The sequence below is a fragment of the Somniosus microcephalus genome, chromosome 14 (assembly GCF_052327205.1).
Source record: "Somniosus microcephalus isolate GS21.2 chromosome 14, FLI_Smic_1.0, whole genome shotgun sequence".
In the NCBI taxonomy this organism is placed as follows: Eukaryota; Metazoa; Chordata; class Chondrichthyes; order Squaliformes; family Somniosidae; genus Somniosus; species Somniosus microcephalus.
The window spans coordinates 40,778,456-40,796,507 of NC_141000.1; the positions used below are offsets into that span (position 1 = coordinate 40,778,456).

At 46.6% G+C, this 18,052-nt stretch overlaps 1 protein-coding gene across 1 annotated transcript in view; it reads left to right on the plus strand.

Annotated features, from left to right (window-relative positions):
* ccdc122 (coiled-coil domain containing 122) overlaps nucleotides 1–18,052 on the plus strand; it is a 127,818-nt gene that overhangs the window by 63,960 nt on the left and 45,806 nt on the right. The window contains exon 4 of the mRNA XM_086007412.1: nucleotides 2,882–2,998. Coding sequence (XP_085863538.1) covers nucleotides 2,882–2,998 — 117 coding nt within the window. The remainder of the gene's footprint in view (nucleotides 1–2,881; nucleotides 2,999–18,052) is intronic.

Sequence of the window (18,052 nt, forward strand, 5' to 3'; positions counted from 1 at the left end):
ACTAACCAATACCAGAAGCTTTAACATCTGGCACTTCTGACAGATTTCTGTTATGAATCCTATCACTTGCACTCACCAGCGCAGATAGGTTAACTCAGGGTAATATAGATGGTCTCGATGAGGAACTGACATAGAGTGATTCACAACTCACAAGGAAGTTGTAGGATGAAGTATTGGAGGTGGAGTATAATGCACTTGACTGGAAGTTTAGGAGATGTCAGACCCTAGCTGTTGAGAATTCAGACGATGCTCTCGGAGGCTCTGCAACAAAATTCCAAATGCTTGCAGGGCATCAGAATGATATGAAGGCACTGCAAAGTTTCTCCAAAAATGTGTGGCAGATTCCAATGCTACTCTTTGTGACACCATCAAACGGGACTTCTGTACAGTGCCAAGCATCCTGCAACTTCTGTAGGCATCTTACAGAACACAAAGGCCTCCTGACAGATAACTCTATGGATATATTGATGAATGATCTCAGTCTATATACTCTGTGGCTGTGTATATGTAGGAGGGTCTGGATCCCCAGTGGTGCTGTCTTATGAGCCTGCCTTCCTGGATTACCTGCTGTCCCTCCTCCAACAAAGTAATAAAAATGGGAATTTCCCTGGTATTCCCTGATTTTGAACCTTCCCAATCATTTTAGGGAAATGCCCCAAATAGGAATCAGTCTCAAGAAAGACTTCCAAATGAAGCAAGGAGCTTAAGAAATAAATTAAATAATTGCCAACCTAGCACATGAGCATAACATAGCTAAAAACAGAACAAAACAGTGCAATTTACCTTTAAGATCTCCGTATCATACCAGCCTGGGTCTGTAGATCAAGATGGTCTCACTTAGACTTTTCTGACTGTCAGTTCCTCAGAAGGTGATACTTCCTCCTCTCTTCCACTCCCAGCTCCTCTTGCTCACTAGTTTTGAGTGCCTCACCTGGTGAAAACCATTCTGACTGACTAGCTATTTCCTCCCAAGTTGGTGTCTCTGTGCTCGTGCTTGCACAACTAAGATGCTATGACGGAGCTGGTAGAAAAGTGGCAACAGTTGAGGTTGTGGATTTGGCAGCAGATTCCCCAGTGGCAATGCCTGGGTGGGCATCATTGTGGCCATCCTCTTTCTGCAAGGTACCTCCTGTGATATAAAACACACAGAATACCTTGTTTAGCTGCGCGTCATGATGTTTCCTTTGAAGAAATAACAACCAGAGTAAGGGCATTACAGTACTTTAATAAAGCACACGAAGTGAGACTACCTATGATGAGCATTTTGCAGCTTTTACCAACTTTTTTCCACCTTGCCTCTTCTGCAGGTTGCCCTGTCAGCCTGCTCACCATTTGCAGTACCTCCTCTTCATCTGCAATCCTTCCACAAGTTGTACTTCTGTCATTCTCATTGAAGGCACTGACTGCCTCTGGCAGTTCCCTACACCATTCCTCTAAGGGGCTTTCTGCCCTCAGTGTCCAGCAGTCTGCCTCTTCTGGTCCTCACTTTAGCCAGATACATTTCCAGAGTTGCATCTGAGAATCTGGGCACCTTGCAACTGCTGACGCCGCCCAGCCCCCATCGAGGATGCTGTTAGTACTGATTCAGATATTGCTGCCACTCTGCTTCTTCCAGCTACTCAAGAAGTTAGTTGCCCTTTAATTGGCTGTAGCCTTTGTAAGACTGCATTAGAACTGTATTTCCCTCTGTACTGCACCAAAACGCCCCAAAATAACTGGAACAACCACTTAGATACTGTGGCTACAAGAGCAGGTTGGGTATTCTGTTGCGAATCACTCTCCTCCTGACTTCCCAAAGCCTTTCCACCATCTACAAGGTACAAGTCAGGAGTGTGATGGAATACTCTCCCTTTGCCTGGATGAGTGCAGCTCCAACACCACTCAAGAAGCTCGACACCATCCAGGACAAAGCAGCCCGCTGAATTGGCACGCCAACCAACACCTTAAACATTCATTCCCTCCACCACCAGCACACCGTGTCTGCAATGTGTACCATCTACAAGGTGCACTGCAGCAACTCAACAAGGCTTCTTCGACAGCATCTCCAAAACCCGCGACCTCTACCACCTACAAGAACAAGTGCAGCAGGGGCATGAGAACACAATCACCTCCACATTTCCCTTCAAGTCACATACCATACTGACTTGAAAATATATTGCTGTGCCTTCATCATCACTGGGTCAAAACCCTGGAGCTCCCTTCCAAACAGCACTGTGGGAGTATGTTCACCACAACTCTGTAGCGTTTAAAGAAGGTGGCTCACCACCGCCTTCTCAAGGGCAGTTAGGGATTGGCAATAAATGCTGACCTTGCCAGCAGCACCCACATCCCATGAACGAATAAAAAAAAACTCTCTGCTTCGCAAATGAGAGCCACAGGAGGAAATTCTTTCAGTTAATGGCGGATTCATATTGGCGGGTGACGTTTCCTGCTTCACCGCTGACTCACTAATGGGACAAGAATTTAGCGCATGATGACATCGTGGTTGTTCCTTAGCTAGGATGTACTTCTCATTCTTACACCCTTCCTCACTTCCTGCAGAATTTAGGGCAGAATATAAAACTGGAGAAAGACCAGCATATCCTCTTTCAGTATCAAATTCAGACACTCCCAGTTACACACAAAACATTAATGGATCCAGCTTAGCAGGAAGCTATGATTTCATTTTAGAAGTTGAATAGATAGAATTATCTACCAGTAAAAGAACAAAATTGAGATAAAGTTTTAGTAATTGCTGATTGAGATTCTTATGTGTTTTTAAATGAACTAAATTTTCCTTCACTCCAGAATGAATACAAATTGAGATGCTTCATTTAGACTTCTCTATACACAATTACTTTTGTTACTGAATTGAATTTTAAAAAATCTCTTGTTGAAACAGGTGGAAATTGCAGAATTAAAGGCCAAAATCTCAGAAATAAAGGAAGCGATTAATGAAAAATCAGTTCTATTGATCAAGGAACAAGAACATCATGTTCAACTTAGGAAAGAAATAGAGGTAAGTTGAGCTACAATGAAACTAACTTCACGGGGTTGATATTAATCCCCCAACGACAGTTGATGGGGCCATCCTAGTTTGCAGTTCCATTTCATCCTTCACCTCCTCCGGCGCTTTAACAGAAAACTTTTTTTCTTCCTTTCAGGTGTCAAGGACCAAAAGCTTCAACAACTCTTAGATACCAATGTACCTCCTGATCCTTCTTCCCTTCACTTTCCTCTGACCCCATCCCTCCTCACTCTTTGCGTGTTTTCACAAATCCTCTGACCTTCCCCTCTCTGAATCAAATGATCAGTCCTCAGCTTCATTCCCTTACGCCCCCACCTCAATGAATTTCGAGCTTGGCACCATGTGGAGCTCTTCTTCCTTCGCCTACGTGCTCACTTCTTTGGCCAGGAGTCTTTCTCCTGTCTTCAGGATTCTCGTTCCACCAGGAGCCCTCCCTCAGGCCTCTTATCCTCTCAATCTTTTCATTGGGAGCTGTCAGAGTGACATCGACCATCTCAATTTCTCTGCTCCTCTCACTCATTCTAACCTACCTCCCTCTAAACTTGCAACACTCTGTTCTCTCTGGTCCAACACTGACATTGTCATTAAACCTGCTGAAAAAGGTGGTGCTGTTGTTGTTTGGTGAACAGACCTCTACCTTGCGGAGGCTGAATGCCAACTCTCCACAGATGCTGCCTGACCTGCTGAGTATTTCCAGCATTTTCTGTTTATATTTGTGGTAGATAAGGGAATGAGTATGGAGGTTATTTATATGGACTTCCAGACAGCATTCGATCAGAGACAGTCCACAAAAATGAGAGCACATGGAAATGGAGGCAATCTATTGACATGGGTAGGGAATTGGTTAGGAGGTAGGAGACAGAGAGTAGGGATAATGGGCATGTACTCCAATTGGCAGGATGTGACTAGTTGTGTCCCCCAGGGATCTGCACTGGGGCCTCAGCTTTTCACTGTTTATCTGATGGGGGCTGGAATACAAGGGGTGTAAATTATGCTACAGTTATATAAAGCTCTGGTTAGACCCCATTTAGAGTACTGCATTCAGTTCTGGGCACCGCACCTCAGGAAGAATATATTGGCCTTGGAAGGGGTGCAGTGCAGATTCACCAGACTGATACCAGGGCTAAAAGGGTTAAGTATGAGGACAGGTTGCATAGACCAGGCTTCTATTCCCTTGAGTACAGTCGATGATGGGTGATGTAATTGTTTAAGATGATTAAAGGACTTGATAGGATAGATAGAGAGAAACTATTTCCTCTGGTGGGGTAGTCCAGAACAAGGGGACATAACCTTAAAATTAGACCTCAGCCGTTCAGGGGTGACGTCAGGAAGCACATCTTCACACAATGAGTAGTGGAAATTTCAAACTCTCTCCCCCAAAAAGCTGTTGAGGCGAGGTCAATTTAAAATGTTAAAATTGAGATTGATAGATTTTTGTTAGGCAAGGGTCTTAAGGATTATGGAACCAAGGCAGGTAGATGGAGTTGAGATACAAATCAGCCATGATGTCATTGAATGGCGGAACAGGCTCGAGAGACTGAATGGCCTGTGTCCCTGTACAATCCTCTATTTGTATGTAAGATGTCCAAATAGCAAAGACAAGATTGTTGCAGTAGCTCAGTTGTTGCACTACTAACCTGGTAGATTGCTGTGCTGGTCTCCACTGAAAAGTTTGCAGTCGGTGCTTGCCTTCCCTTCGGCAGTGGCTGTTGAGTTGATATGGATCATGTGCCCCCTCCTCCTTTACAACTTTCTCTTGCTGCAGTTGCTTCTCATTGCCTTCTAGGAAAATGTCTCGATTGAGATCCATAACATGAAACAGACACCAAACCACAATTATTTTGTCAAATCTTACTGGGCATACTGCAAGACCCCTGCCCCCCAAAGAATTCCAAGCATCAAAAATGTTGCTTTAACACCCAAAAGTCTGCTTGATGACTTTATCCTCACAGAGGCTGCAAAGGGATATGGACAGGTTAAGTGAGTGTGCAAGAACATGGCAAATGGAATATAACGTGGAGAAGTGTGAAGTTCTCCACTTTGGTAGGAAAAATAGAAAAGCAGAATATTTTATAAATGGTGAGAGACTGGGAAATATTGGTATTAAGAGGGACCTGGGTGTCCTTTTACACAAATCACAGAAAGTTAACGTACAGGTACAGCAAACAATGAGGAAAGCAAATGGTATGTTAGCCTTTATTACAAAGGGATTGGAGTATAAGAGTAAAGACATCTTACTGCAATCATATAGGGCCTTGGTGAGACCAAACCTGGAGTACTGTGTGCAGTCTTGGTCTCCTTAACTAAGGAAGGATATATTTGCCTTGGAGGGAGTGCAACAAATGTTCATCAGACTGATTCTTGGGATGAGGGGATTGTCCTATGAGGAGAAATTGAATAGACTAGACCTATATTCCCTAGAGTTTGAAGAATGAGAGGTGATCTCATTGAAACATATAACATTCTGACAGGGTAGATGCTGGGAGGATGTTTCCTCTGGCTGGGAGTCTAGAACTAGCGGTCAGTCTCAGAATAAGGGGTCGGCTATTTGGGACTGAGATGAGAAGAAATTTCTTCACTCAAAGGTTTGTGAATCTTTGGAATTCACTACCCCAGAGAGCTGTGGGGGCTCAATCGTTGAGTATATTCAAGACAGAGAGCAATAGATCTTTGAATATTAAGGGAATCAAGGGAAATGGAGATAGTGCAGAAAAGTGGAGATGAGTTAGAAGATCAGTCATGATCTTAATGAATGGCAGAGCAGCTTCGAAGGGCCAAATGGCCTACTCTTGTTCCTATTTATGTTCTTACAAAAATTGTCCATGTGGTTGATAGTATAATCTGCAAACTGTGGAAGCTCAGTCGTTGATTATATTCAAGATAGAGAACAATAGATTTTTGGTTATGAAGATAATCAAGGGATATGGGGATAGTGCGGGAAGGTGGAGTTGAGGTAGATCAGCCATGATCTTATTGAATGGCGGAGCAGGCTCGAAGGGTTGAATGGCCTGTTCTTGCTTCTATTTCTTACGTTCTTATGAACCTTCTTGTATCTGTTCTTGATTGTGTTCTGAGGATTATGCAGCAGTGTGAGAACCTGGATCTCTCAGGAGCCATCTCGCCAACCTTTTTTCTCCTGATTACTTGAGGTTGAATGTGAACTTCCCCGAAATTTTGTGTTCATGTTCATAATTCTCTTATGGGTGTCACATACCTTCTGAGCATTCATGGCAAAGTATCCTGTTTTGTTCATGTATGCTATTGCATGTTTAATCAGCACATGGGAGACTACATGGGTGCAATAACATCTTGTACCTTGGGAAAAAAATTGTTTCAACTGAATGAGAGTCCACAGAGAAACAAGCCTTGCATGAAGGAGAATTAAATTTTGAGCAAGAGAAGATGAAACTAGGCTGAATTCGCAGTGCTGCGATGAGAATGTTGTTCATCATTTAACAGAGACCCTTCAGAAGTTGGCTTACAAAAGCATCCATTACAAACTTTCTCTTATTTTTGTATGCATGTTATTGTACTGCATATTCCCATTTGTGGATATGCAAATATACTGGCTGCTTTAGTCTGTAGCCATTTGGTCTGTGATATCACTCATTTTGAGAAGAATTTGGTGGACTAACACGAGGCTACATTAAACCCAGTAAGCAGATTACTGGAAGCGTAACAATTGTTCGCCTCTCATGTATTTGGTTCTTTGAGGATTGAATATAGAAAAGATCAATGTTCTAGGCTAAGGAGGCGAGAGCCTAGAAACTGGAAAATGGCCCGAAAACGGGCAGTGTCACGGCCCAGCGCCATTTAGCTGCGCTAGTTCAAAGTGGTCTAGGCAGCACGCAAAATTTGTGCTACGTGCTTATTTACATGATTGTAATGCTGATCTCAGTGCTAAACGCGCTGCTGATTGGCTTAGCGCTCAACAGGTGGGCCAATAGTGGGTGCAGCCTAATGGCCAGTAATATTTGGTCTAGTCTTTCTCCACGACTTAAAGGGGAGGTGCTTTGGTGCAGCAAGACCTCATTGTCATTGCAGTTGGAGCTCGCATTGGAATCACAGTTGAAGTTGGAATGCATGGCTGAGCACCAGCAAAGAGCACGAGCCAGAAGGTTCTCCGATGCAGCCCTGAAGGCATTGGTACTGGCCGTGGAGGGGAGGTGGGCTGTCCTGTTCCTGTAGGGTGGCAGGAAGCCATCAACCTATACATCGAGAAGGCTGTGCCGTGAGATATCTGGGTATATGACGGCCAACAGTGTGGTACCAGGAACAAGGATCCAGCGCCGCAAGAAATTTAATGACCTCACAAGGTAGGTGAAGGTGATTGAAGGCTTCAGCAAATGCCAAATCCTACCATCTGCACCACAAGCCTCACACACTGCTCAATGCACCACACCCTCATCACTCGCCTACCAACAATATCTACCTATCACCACTAAGACCTCGTAATCATAGCTTCACTTCAGCCTCACAACCTTCCACATTGTTGCAGCACTCAAACCTACATCTCACACCTTGCACACACTGACAGCTATTCAACCATGGCAGGCGCATCACCCAAACACATTGCACCACACTGACACTTCCATTTCTTTTGCAGGTCAAGATGGCTCATAATCAGTATGAACAATGGCAGTTGGGAGGTGACCAACCCAATACAGGCCTTGAGCCAACTGGAGGAGTTGGTGCTGGACAAAATTGGTGGAGAGGTTAACGAGGCCATGGCAACATGCGAAGTTGAAGCTCTTGAGGACAATAACGGTATGCTCATTCCCAATCCTTCTTCTCACATTCCACTTCCCCCTCATCCCACAATCTCTTAGAATCATAGAATGGTTACAGCACTGAAGAAGGCCATTCGGCCCGTCAAGCCCATGCCATCTCTCTGCAAGAGCACTTCAGCTAGTCCCACTCGCCCGCCCTTTCCCCATAGCCCTGCAAATTTCTTTGCTTCATTTGCTTATCCAACTCCCTTTTGAAAGCTTTTATTGAATCTGCCTCCACCACCCTTTCAGGCGGTGCATTCCAGATCTTAATCACTCATGTTAAAAAGTTTTTTCTTACGTTTCCTTTGGTTCTTTTACCAATCACCTTAAATCTGTGTCCTCTGGTTCTCGACCCTTCTGCTTCAGTTTCTCCTCTATCTACTCTGTCCAGACCCCTCATGATTTTGAACACCTCTATCAAATCTCAATCTTCTCTGTTCCAAGGAGAACAACCCCAGCTTCTCCAGTCTATCAACTTAACTGAAGCCCTCATTCCTGTAATCATTCTCGTAAATCTTTTCTGCACCCCTCTAAGGCCTTCGCATCCTTCCTAAAGTGTGGTGCCCAGATTTGAACACAGTACTGCAATTGGGGTTGAATCAGTGTTTCATACAGGTTCATCATAATTTCTATACTTTTGTACTCTATACCTCTATTCATTAATCCCAGGATCCCATAAGCCTTTTTAACTGCTTTCTCAACCTGCCCTGCCACCTTCAAAGATTTGTGCACACAAATCCCCAGGTCTCTCTGTTCGTGCACCCCCTTCAGGATTGTACCATTTAGTTTATATGTCCTTATGTCCTCTCCTCATTCTTTCTACCAAAATGTATCACTTCACACTTTTCTGCATTAAATTTCATCTGCCCTTTGTCCGCTCATTTCACCAGCCTGTTATGTCTTCCTGAAGTCTTAGCACTCTCCTTCTCACTGTTCACTATACTTCCAAGTTTTGTGTCATCTGCAAATTTTGAAATTGTGCCTAGTACACCCACTTCCAAGTCATTAATATATATCAAGAAAAGCAGTTGTCCTAAAACTAACCCCTGGGGAACACCACTGTATTCCTTCCTCCAGTCCAAAAAACAACCATTCACCACCACTCTCTGTTTCCTATCACTTAGCCAATTCTGTATCCCTGCTGCCACTGTCCCTTTTATTCCATGGCCTTCAACTTTGCTAGCAAGTCTATTATGTGGCACTTTGTTGAATGCCTTTTGGAAATCCATGTACACTACGTCAACTGCATTACCCTCATCAACCCCCTGTTACCTCATCAAAGAACTCAATCAAGTTAGTTAAACACGATTTGCCTTTAACAAATCCGTGCTGGCTTTCCTTAATTAATGCACACTTGTCCAAGTGACTGTTAATTTTGTCCCTGATTACTGTTTCTAAAAGCTTCCCCACTACTGAGGTTAAACTGACTGGCCTGTAGTTGCTGGGTTTATCTTTACACCCTTTTTGAACAATTTTTGAATATGTGAGGATGTGATCGCGTTGGAGAGGGTGCAGAGGAGGTTCACCAGGATGTTACCAGGGCTGGAGCGCTTCAGCTATGAAGAGAGACTGGGCAGATTGGGTTTGTTTTCCTTGGAGCAGAGGAGGCTGAGGGGGGACATGATTGAGGTGTACAAAATTATGAGGGGCATAGATAGGATGGATGCTGAGGAGCTTTTTCCCTCAGTAGAGGGGTCAATAACTAGGGGGCATAGATTCAAGGTAAAGGGCGGGAGGTTTAGAGGGGATTTGAGAAAGAACTTTTTCACCCAGAGGGTGGTTGGAGTCTGGAACTCACTGCCTGAAAGGGTTGTGGAGGCAGGAACCCTCACAACATTTAAGAAGCATTTGGACGAGCACTTGAAATGCCACAGCATACAAGGCTACGGACCAAATGCTGGAATATGGGATTAGATTAGACAGGGCTTGATGGCCGGCACGGACACGATGGGCCGAAGGGCCTCTATCTGTGCTGTATAACTCTATGACTCTATGACTCTATGTGCAATTCTCTAGTCCTCTGGCACCACCCCCGTATCTAAGGAGGATTGGAATATTACCCGCAGTACCTCCGCAATTTCCTCCCTCAATTCCCTCAGCATCCTAGGATGCATCCCATCTGCCCCTGGTGACTTATCTACTTTAAGTACAGCCAGCCTTTCTAATACCTATTCTTTATCATTTTTTATCCACTATCTCCTCCTTTACTATGTCTATGGCAACATCCTCTTCCTTGGTGAAGACAGATGCAAGGTACTCATTTAGTACCTCAGCCATACCCTCTGCCTCCATGCATAGGTCTCCTTTTTGCTCCCTATTTGGTCCCATACCTCCTCTTTCTACCCTTTTACTATTTATATGCCTATTGATGACTTTTGGATTACCTTTTATGTTGGCTGCCATTCTATTCTCATACCGTCACTTTGCCCCTCTTATCTTTTTCACTTCTCCTATGACCTTTCTATATATAGCCTCATTCTCAGATGTATTTGCAACCTGACATCTATCATACTTGCTCTTTTTCTGCTTCTTCATATTCTCTATCTCTTTCTTCATCCAGAGAGCCCTGGCTTTCGTTGCCCTGCCTTTCCCTCTAGTGGGAATGTACCTCAACTGTACCTGAACTATTTCATTTTTATTGTTCCATTACAGTTTTACCTGCCAATCTTAGTTCCTAATTCCAGTTTACCCAGGCCAGATCTGTTCTCATTCCACTGAAATTGACCTTCCCCCCAGTTAAACATTTTTACTCTAGATTGCTCCCTGTCCTTTTCCATAGTTAATCTAAACCTTATGAGATTATGATCGCTGTGCCCTAAAGGTTCACTTACTGACCCTTGCTCCACTTATCCTACCTCATTCCCCAGAACCAGATCCAGCAATGCATCCTCCCTCGTTGGGCTGGAAACATACTGATCAATAAAGTTCTCCTGAACACACTTCAGAAATTCTTCCCCTTCTCTGCCCCTAACAATATTACGATCCCAGTCTATATTAGGATAGTTCAAGTCCCCTATTATTACTACTCTATAATTCTTGCACCTCTTGGTAATGCAAATTTGCTCCTCCATATCTTTCCCAATATTTGGTGGTCAATAGAATACACCTAGTAGTGTAATGGCACATCTAATATTTCTCAACTCTAGCCATATAGATTCTGTCCTTGACACCTCCAGGACATCCCCCTTCTCCAGCACTGTAACATTCTCCTTGACCAATACTGCCACACCACCTACTCTCCTTCCTTCCTTATCTTTCCTGAACACTTTATAACCAGGAATATTTAATACCCAATCCTGCCCTTTTTTGAGCCAGGTCTCTGTTATTGCCACAACATCATATTCCCATGTGACTATTTGTGCCTGCAGCTCACTTACCCTGTTTACTACACTTCATGCTTTCACATACATACACTGTAAACTCATCTTAGACTATCCTATATTCTCTCTTAGTTTGACCCCCCCCCCCCAATACCTTACTATTTCTTACTCTAGTGGTCTCTGCCTCTCCCAATCCTTTGAGCACATTATTTCCCCTTTCTAATGTTACATCCTGGTGCCCATTCCCCAGCCAAATTAGTTTAAACCCTCCCCAACAGCACTAGCAAACCTCCCCGCGAGGATATTGATTCCAACCCTGTTGAGGTGCAACCCATCCGGCCTGTACAGGTCCCACCTGCCCCAGAACTGGTCCCAATGCCCCAGTAATCTATAGCCCTCCCTCCTGCACCCTCTCTCCGGCCATGCATTTATCTGCGCTATCCTCCTACTTCTATACTCACTAGCATGTGACAACGGGAGTAATCCGAAGATTACTTCCTTTTGAGGTCCTGCTTTTTAATCTCTTTCCTAGCTCCCTGAAATCTGCCTGCAGGACCTCATCCTTCTTTCTACCTATGTCGTTGATACCGATATGGACCACGACCTCTGGCTGTTCACCCTCCCGTCTCAGAATGTTCTGCAGCCACTCGGTAACATCCTTGACCTTGGCACCAGAGAGGCAACATACCATCCTGAGTCACGTCTGTGGTCTCACTTCCAAGCTGCTGTATGCACGGATATCTTGCTTTCCACCGCTCCTTTCACCATAACCCAACTTGTGCCTTTCTGCTTTCAGATGACCAGATCTGCCACCTGCACAGCCTGCCCCCAAAGTAAAGGAAGAGAGTGAAGGAGAAGTAGATGGCACATTGTCACTACACCTGACACTCGCAGGCATCTGCTCAGAAACTGCGCGGAATTTAGAGGGTAGTATGGATGCAGTATCTGCACCGGGCACGAGTGGGCTGCAGCAAGGCCAGGGGAAAAGGATAGCTCGGGGGCCAGTTCCCCGTAGGGTAGTTTGTGCGTGGGCTCTGCTGCATAGGACTTAGATGGTGACCTCGATGGATCGGCCTTCAGCAAAAGGGTGATGGGCATGCACACCAAAATGCTAGGTACAATGTCAAGCCTGCCAGAGAGCCTCTTGGCAATGCCAAGGAGCATGGAGGAGTCCAGCTCCAACATTGAACGGGGCTTTGTGCAGAGCTTGGAGCCCCTGATTTCCAGGGTGGAAATCATGGCCAACTCCAGGATAGAACTTGTGGACCCATCCATGATGCTACATGTGATGAGCAATGTCGCAGCTTCCATTGCAACACAAGCGGAAGTGACCCAACATCTCAGTGCTGCAGTGGAAGCGCAGACTGCCCTCCTGCAGTCTTAGCTTGTTGCCACCCAAGCTGAGACTGCAGCCATTGTGGCTGGATTTACCAGTGTCAAAAAGGACTTGCAGGGTGTCGCAGCAGGCCAGCAATCTGTCCTCCAACAAGCTGTCTTTCTGACCTGCTGTCCTCTCTCAGGATGACAGCATTCCTATTCCTACCACTGCCATTCTGCCATTACCTTTGCCACTGCCTGTCAGCCATCCAGTCCAGACTGCTGCTGCCCCTGCTGAGATGGTGCCGTCTCAGCCGGACCTTTCAGGCCCAGAGCTGGTTGAGTTCATCTTGCAAGGCCATCTGAAATCCCTCCCATGGGAACTCTGCAGCCTTCCACCAGCCATGCTGCAGCCACTGTGGGAGCACTGCATAGAAGCACCAGAGTAGGAAAGGGCACACAAACGACAGGCACTAAAGGGTTGCACAAGGATGATTAGTTGATATTGTAATGTAAATTGAATAGTAATAAATGTATTTATTTTGTTTGGAATGTTTTTTTTGTGGTAGCTCTCATTTCAGCTTTGTGCCCAGGAGGGCGCTGTGATATTCCCTGACAGACATATGGTATGATGGGGATGTGATTGATGGGGATGTGGTGAGCAACTGGAATCGGCGTCTGATGAGGCGTTCAAGGACAGCGTGTGCGGAAGGGGGATATGCTGCCTGCCTTCTCCCTTCCTACTCCTCTTCATCCTCCTCTCCCTCCTGCTCTTCCTGAGGTGGCCCCTCAATCCCTGCTGGCAAGGGCTGCGCCCTCATGATGGCCAGGTTGTGAAGCATGCAGCAGACCAGCACAAAATGGGACACCCGTTCCGCCGAGTACTGGAAGACTGCAGAACCGTTTCTTGAGCACCCCAATGGTCTGCTCGATGATGTTCCTGGTGGCAGCATGGTTCTTATTATATGAGTGCTGGGCACAAGTGTTGGGGTTGTAAAGGGGAGTCATCAGCCAGGTGTAGAGCGGATAATCTGTGTCTCCGAGCAGGCACCCTCGAGTTTGACATGGTGGCTGGAAGATTGCTGGCACAGGATGAAGGCATCATGACTGCTGCCAGAATACTGGACATTCACCATCATGATGTGCTGGGCATGGTCACACACCAACTGCACATTTAGTGAATGGTAGCCTTTGCAGAGCTCAGGATTGTTATGGCGCCTGCAGGGCCACGTGGGTGCAGTCGATGGCGCCCTGAACCATGGGGAAACCCGCTATCTTGGCGAAGTCTCATGTGTGTTCCTCCTTCTCTCTGTTCAGAGAGAAGACAGCATAGTCCCTCCTCTTGGTGTAGAGAGCCTCTGTGACCTCCCGGTTGCAGCGATGGACAGCAAGCTGAGAGATGTTAGCTATGTCTCTTGCTGCAGTTTGGAAGGATCTGCTGGTGAAGAAATTGAGTGCCGGTGAGAGCCATTGTCGCCCTGCTCTGAGGCTGCAGGTCTGGTTGCAGGAGATGGCAGAGTTCTGTAACCACCTCCTTGATGAAATCTCCGAATAGACTGCTCCTCGCTTAAGTGGTATAAGAGAAGTACTCTCTGAAGACCGTAGGTGGGTAAGGCCTCCTGTTAAGAGCCCTCCTGCCCCTCCTTCCATGGGTACCTTCGCTGCCACCTCTCCCTCAAGCGTGAGGGGGGATGCCAGTAGAACTGCCACGACTGAGCAAGTGTTGTGAGCCGAAGGCTTTAAATAAAAATGAAGGTGTTTTCCACATGCACCAATACTCCCTCTCACCTTAGGACCTTGAAAGAACTTTAGAAAGCTGCTAGAATTGCAGAAAACATGGCAGCTGCAAGTTGTAGCTGATGATCCCTTTTAATAACGCTGCTGCAGGCTCCTTCCTGCTTGGGAACGCATAGTCAGCTGGTCATAATTAGCACAGGCCAGTAAGTTGAGTGGCGCACGCCAGAATGGCAGATCGGCCGTCAGGTGGGCATTGTACACTCACTGATGCCACGATCTGCATAATCTGCATATTGCAACAAGCACAGACAATAAAAGCGCAGCTGCCCAGCCAAAAATAATGGCCGTCAGTTTTTTTGCCAAAATGGGCCTTAATGGCCAGTGCTAACACATCCAAATTCTTGGCCACGGTCTGCTTGCAAGAAGTGTTAGAGCATTGACACAGAAGATAGTACTAAAAGTTGTGAAAATACAAGAATCTCTCCGAGTGAGATTATCAATCTCATACTTAATTGTGGAAAATGTTGTGCCTTGGATCAGCGTTGACTAAAAACAGAGCACCTATTTTAACTCGGGGCGGGTTGGGTGAAGGAGCCAAAGCATACGGCGATTCGACTGCCCCCCACCCTCCCCTGGAGATTTAAAATCCCAGATCTTATTTAAATTTCTCAACATGGACTCCCACTTGAAGTCGGTGGGGATGACGTGGAGGCAGGACTGGAAAATGGTACAGCTGCCATCAGCTTCCACAGTCCTTTGGGATAGAGAGCCTGTTCTGCCATTCAATAAGTTCATGGCTGATCTTCAACCTCAACTCCACTTTCCCACGCAATCCCGATATCCCTTAATTCCCCTACAGTCCAAAAATATATCTATCTCTGCCTTGAATATACTCAATGAGCTGGATTTTGATACTGAGGTGGGCTGGGGTCGTGTAATCCGCATTTCGTGTTAGTCACCCGATTCTAAATCGATGTGGGAGAATGATGCCATTTAAAATTAATTGGCCAGTTGAGTCCCATGGCCAATGAGTTTTTCCAGTCTGAAAGTTGCCTCCGATGACATCTTCATTGCTGCTGCATTTAAGGTCTGCAACAAGCCTTGCTTCTTCTGCAGACTGCCAAGCTTTTGCCCTTGCATGTTAGAGGCATCTGCAGGAAGAATGGCCAGCCAGAGACCTAGGTCTGCACCCCGCTTTGATGATGTTGCCCTGCAGGCTTTAGTAGAGGGAGCAAGAGCAAATAAAGAGGTGCTCTTCCCTTCCTCAGGGAGGAAGAAGCCTCCCCAGCAAACCAAGGCTGTGTGGATCCAAGTGGCAGAGGTGTCAACTCTTTGTCAATAACCCGCAGAACCTGGCTTCAGTGCAGGAAGAGGTTTCATGACCTTCTGCGCACTGAAAAAGTGAGTTTGAATATCCCATCACCTTCAATCTGATCCCCATTGCCTCTCCTCACGAGCACTCAGCTTTAGCAATCTCTTCTTCCACATCCCACTTGACACTGACATCCATGCACCCTTACCCATTCCCTCTCTATGGTCACATTCACCTAACTATTCGACTATGCAGCCCTCACACCACCTAACTATTCGACTATGCAGCCCTCACACTCCCTATTACTGTGATGCAATTACATCTTACAACACACAGGGAGGGCCCTTGGTCTTGCCACCTCACTCCATCTTTGTCTCCTTCTAAGCAGCTATGCTATGGATTCTCTACACTCCTTCATTCTCACTCAAACTCCACTTGTCTCCCTCATTGCAAGAAAAGAGAGCTCACAATAAGAGGGAAAGAGTGAGGACAGGAGGAGGGCCAGCTCACCACCTGGGAGGAGGCGGTCCTGGAGATCGTGGGAGTGGAGGAAGGTTCCCAAGTGGGGGACGGACAGACGGGCGCATCACAGCAAGCTGGTGACAGAATAGTTTTCCATCTCTCTCAATGACATTGCATGAGTCGCTGATAATGATACTGAAGCTCGAACAGATGGACTTATGATCATCTGCAATGTGCATGTAGCCTTGGCATCGCATCTCTGACTCTTTACTCCCCCACAGGACCATCGCAAGCACCCATCTCCACTATCCAGGAGGAAGAGCATGAGCCTCAAGACTCCTCAGAGGAAGCTGCAACCTCTGAGGGCGCAGCATCAGCAAAATTCAGTGCACCCAGCACCAGCGCAGACAGTCACACCTCGGAGGGAACATCGTGAGATAGAGTAGTGTTGTCACCTGGTGTATCACAGCTCACAAGTGAGCATCAGCAGATTGTGGAGACCGGGACAGCAGTGGAGAGTCCTAGTCAGAGGGCGCAGGACTCTCCCAGCTCGGCTCAGCTGCATGTTGACCCTCTGCCTCTGTGTCCATCCATAAGATCAGCGGTGCTGGAACTCCAGGAACAGATGCAGGAGTCTCTGGCAGGTTCTGTCTCCAGGGTCACTGCGAGTGTGGAGCGAATGGAGGAGCCCATTGCGATCATGAGCAGAGCCTTTGTGGATTCATTGGCGCATGAACGCATCACCACGGAAAGGATGGCAACCTCCGTGCAAATGATGGCAACCTCCGTCGAAAGGATGGCTACAGTAGACGAGAGAATGGCTGCGGCCATGGAGGAGATATGTCGCCAGAGTGCAGAAAACATGGTGAGTGTTCAGAATAGAATGACATCTGTGGAGGAGCGATGGTCATCTATTGAACACAGAAACCAGTCCTTCATGGAAGTTCTTCTGAGTAGGACTTCCAGTGCAGATACGGGTCCCCATGACCCCCCTGATGTGCAGCAAGGTGCTCTCAATCCACTTGCAAGTGCTGAGGTGGACCTGGCCCATGAGAGGGATGTTGTTTACAGAGAACAAGGAAGTGGGGGCTCCTCTCCAAGCGCTCACACTTCCATGCCACTGACAAGTCCTCGGTCAGAGCCCCACCAGAGTCCACACCCAACTGAGATCAGCGTCTCAACCCCTGCACAACTGCAGGAGCAGCAGACTGTTGGTGAGCCCTCACAGTTTCGCAACCCCAGAGGATGCCGGCCAAAGGTGTCGAGACAGGAGCAGCAAGAAAGTGAGTAAGGGGCCTTCACATCTGCTGAAGCCACAGGGGAAGCACCACGTAGGAGCACACATAAGAGAAAGATAGTGCACAAATAGTCACTAGGGTAGTCACTTGGGTGAAAATTGATGTTTTATGTTAAAAGCCATCAGATGATTACTGTAAATAAAAAATCTGATGGTTACTGCTGTAGTTGTGGCGTGTGTCATTTCGCGAATGGGACTTCCACATTGAGGGCTTAGGATTACTTGCAATTGTCAGTATGGTGGTCAAATTGCTAGGAATCCGTTGGTTCTTGGCCATTGTCGATACTCAGGTAAGAAGCTGCGAGGCAAAAGTGCTTGATTGGCTAGGCTAAGCAAATCTGGCCAAGATGAGTGCGTTCCTTACATCCCGGGCAGCATTGTTCTCGCGTACTGCTGCCGCTGGTTGATGGGCCTCTGCAAGATGTTTGTTTTCGCTCTCCTCATCTGAGGAGGATATGTGATGAGCCACTTGGTCCTCAGGAATCTGCAAGCCACGACGCTGTGCCATGTTGTGAAGTGCACAGCAAACCACGATGATTCTGGAGACCCCGGCTGCTGAGTACTGCAGGGCTCCACCTGATCTAGCCAAGCATCTGAAGCGCATCTTCAGCAAACTGATGGTTTGCTCGATTATGGCTCTGGTGAACATGTGGCTGGTGTTGTAGCTCTCCTCAGCTTCGTTGGATGGGCTCCTCAACGGCTTCATTAGCCACGTCTTCAGGGGATAGCCCTTATCTCCAAGTAGCCATCTGTTAAATTGGTCTTGTGGCCTGAATAGCGGAGGCACACTAGACTGGCACAGTATGAAGGAGTCATGGCAACTGCCAG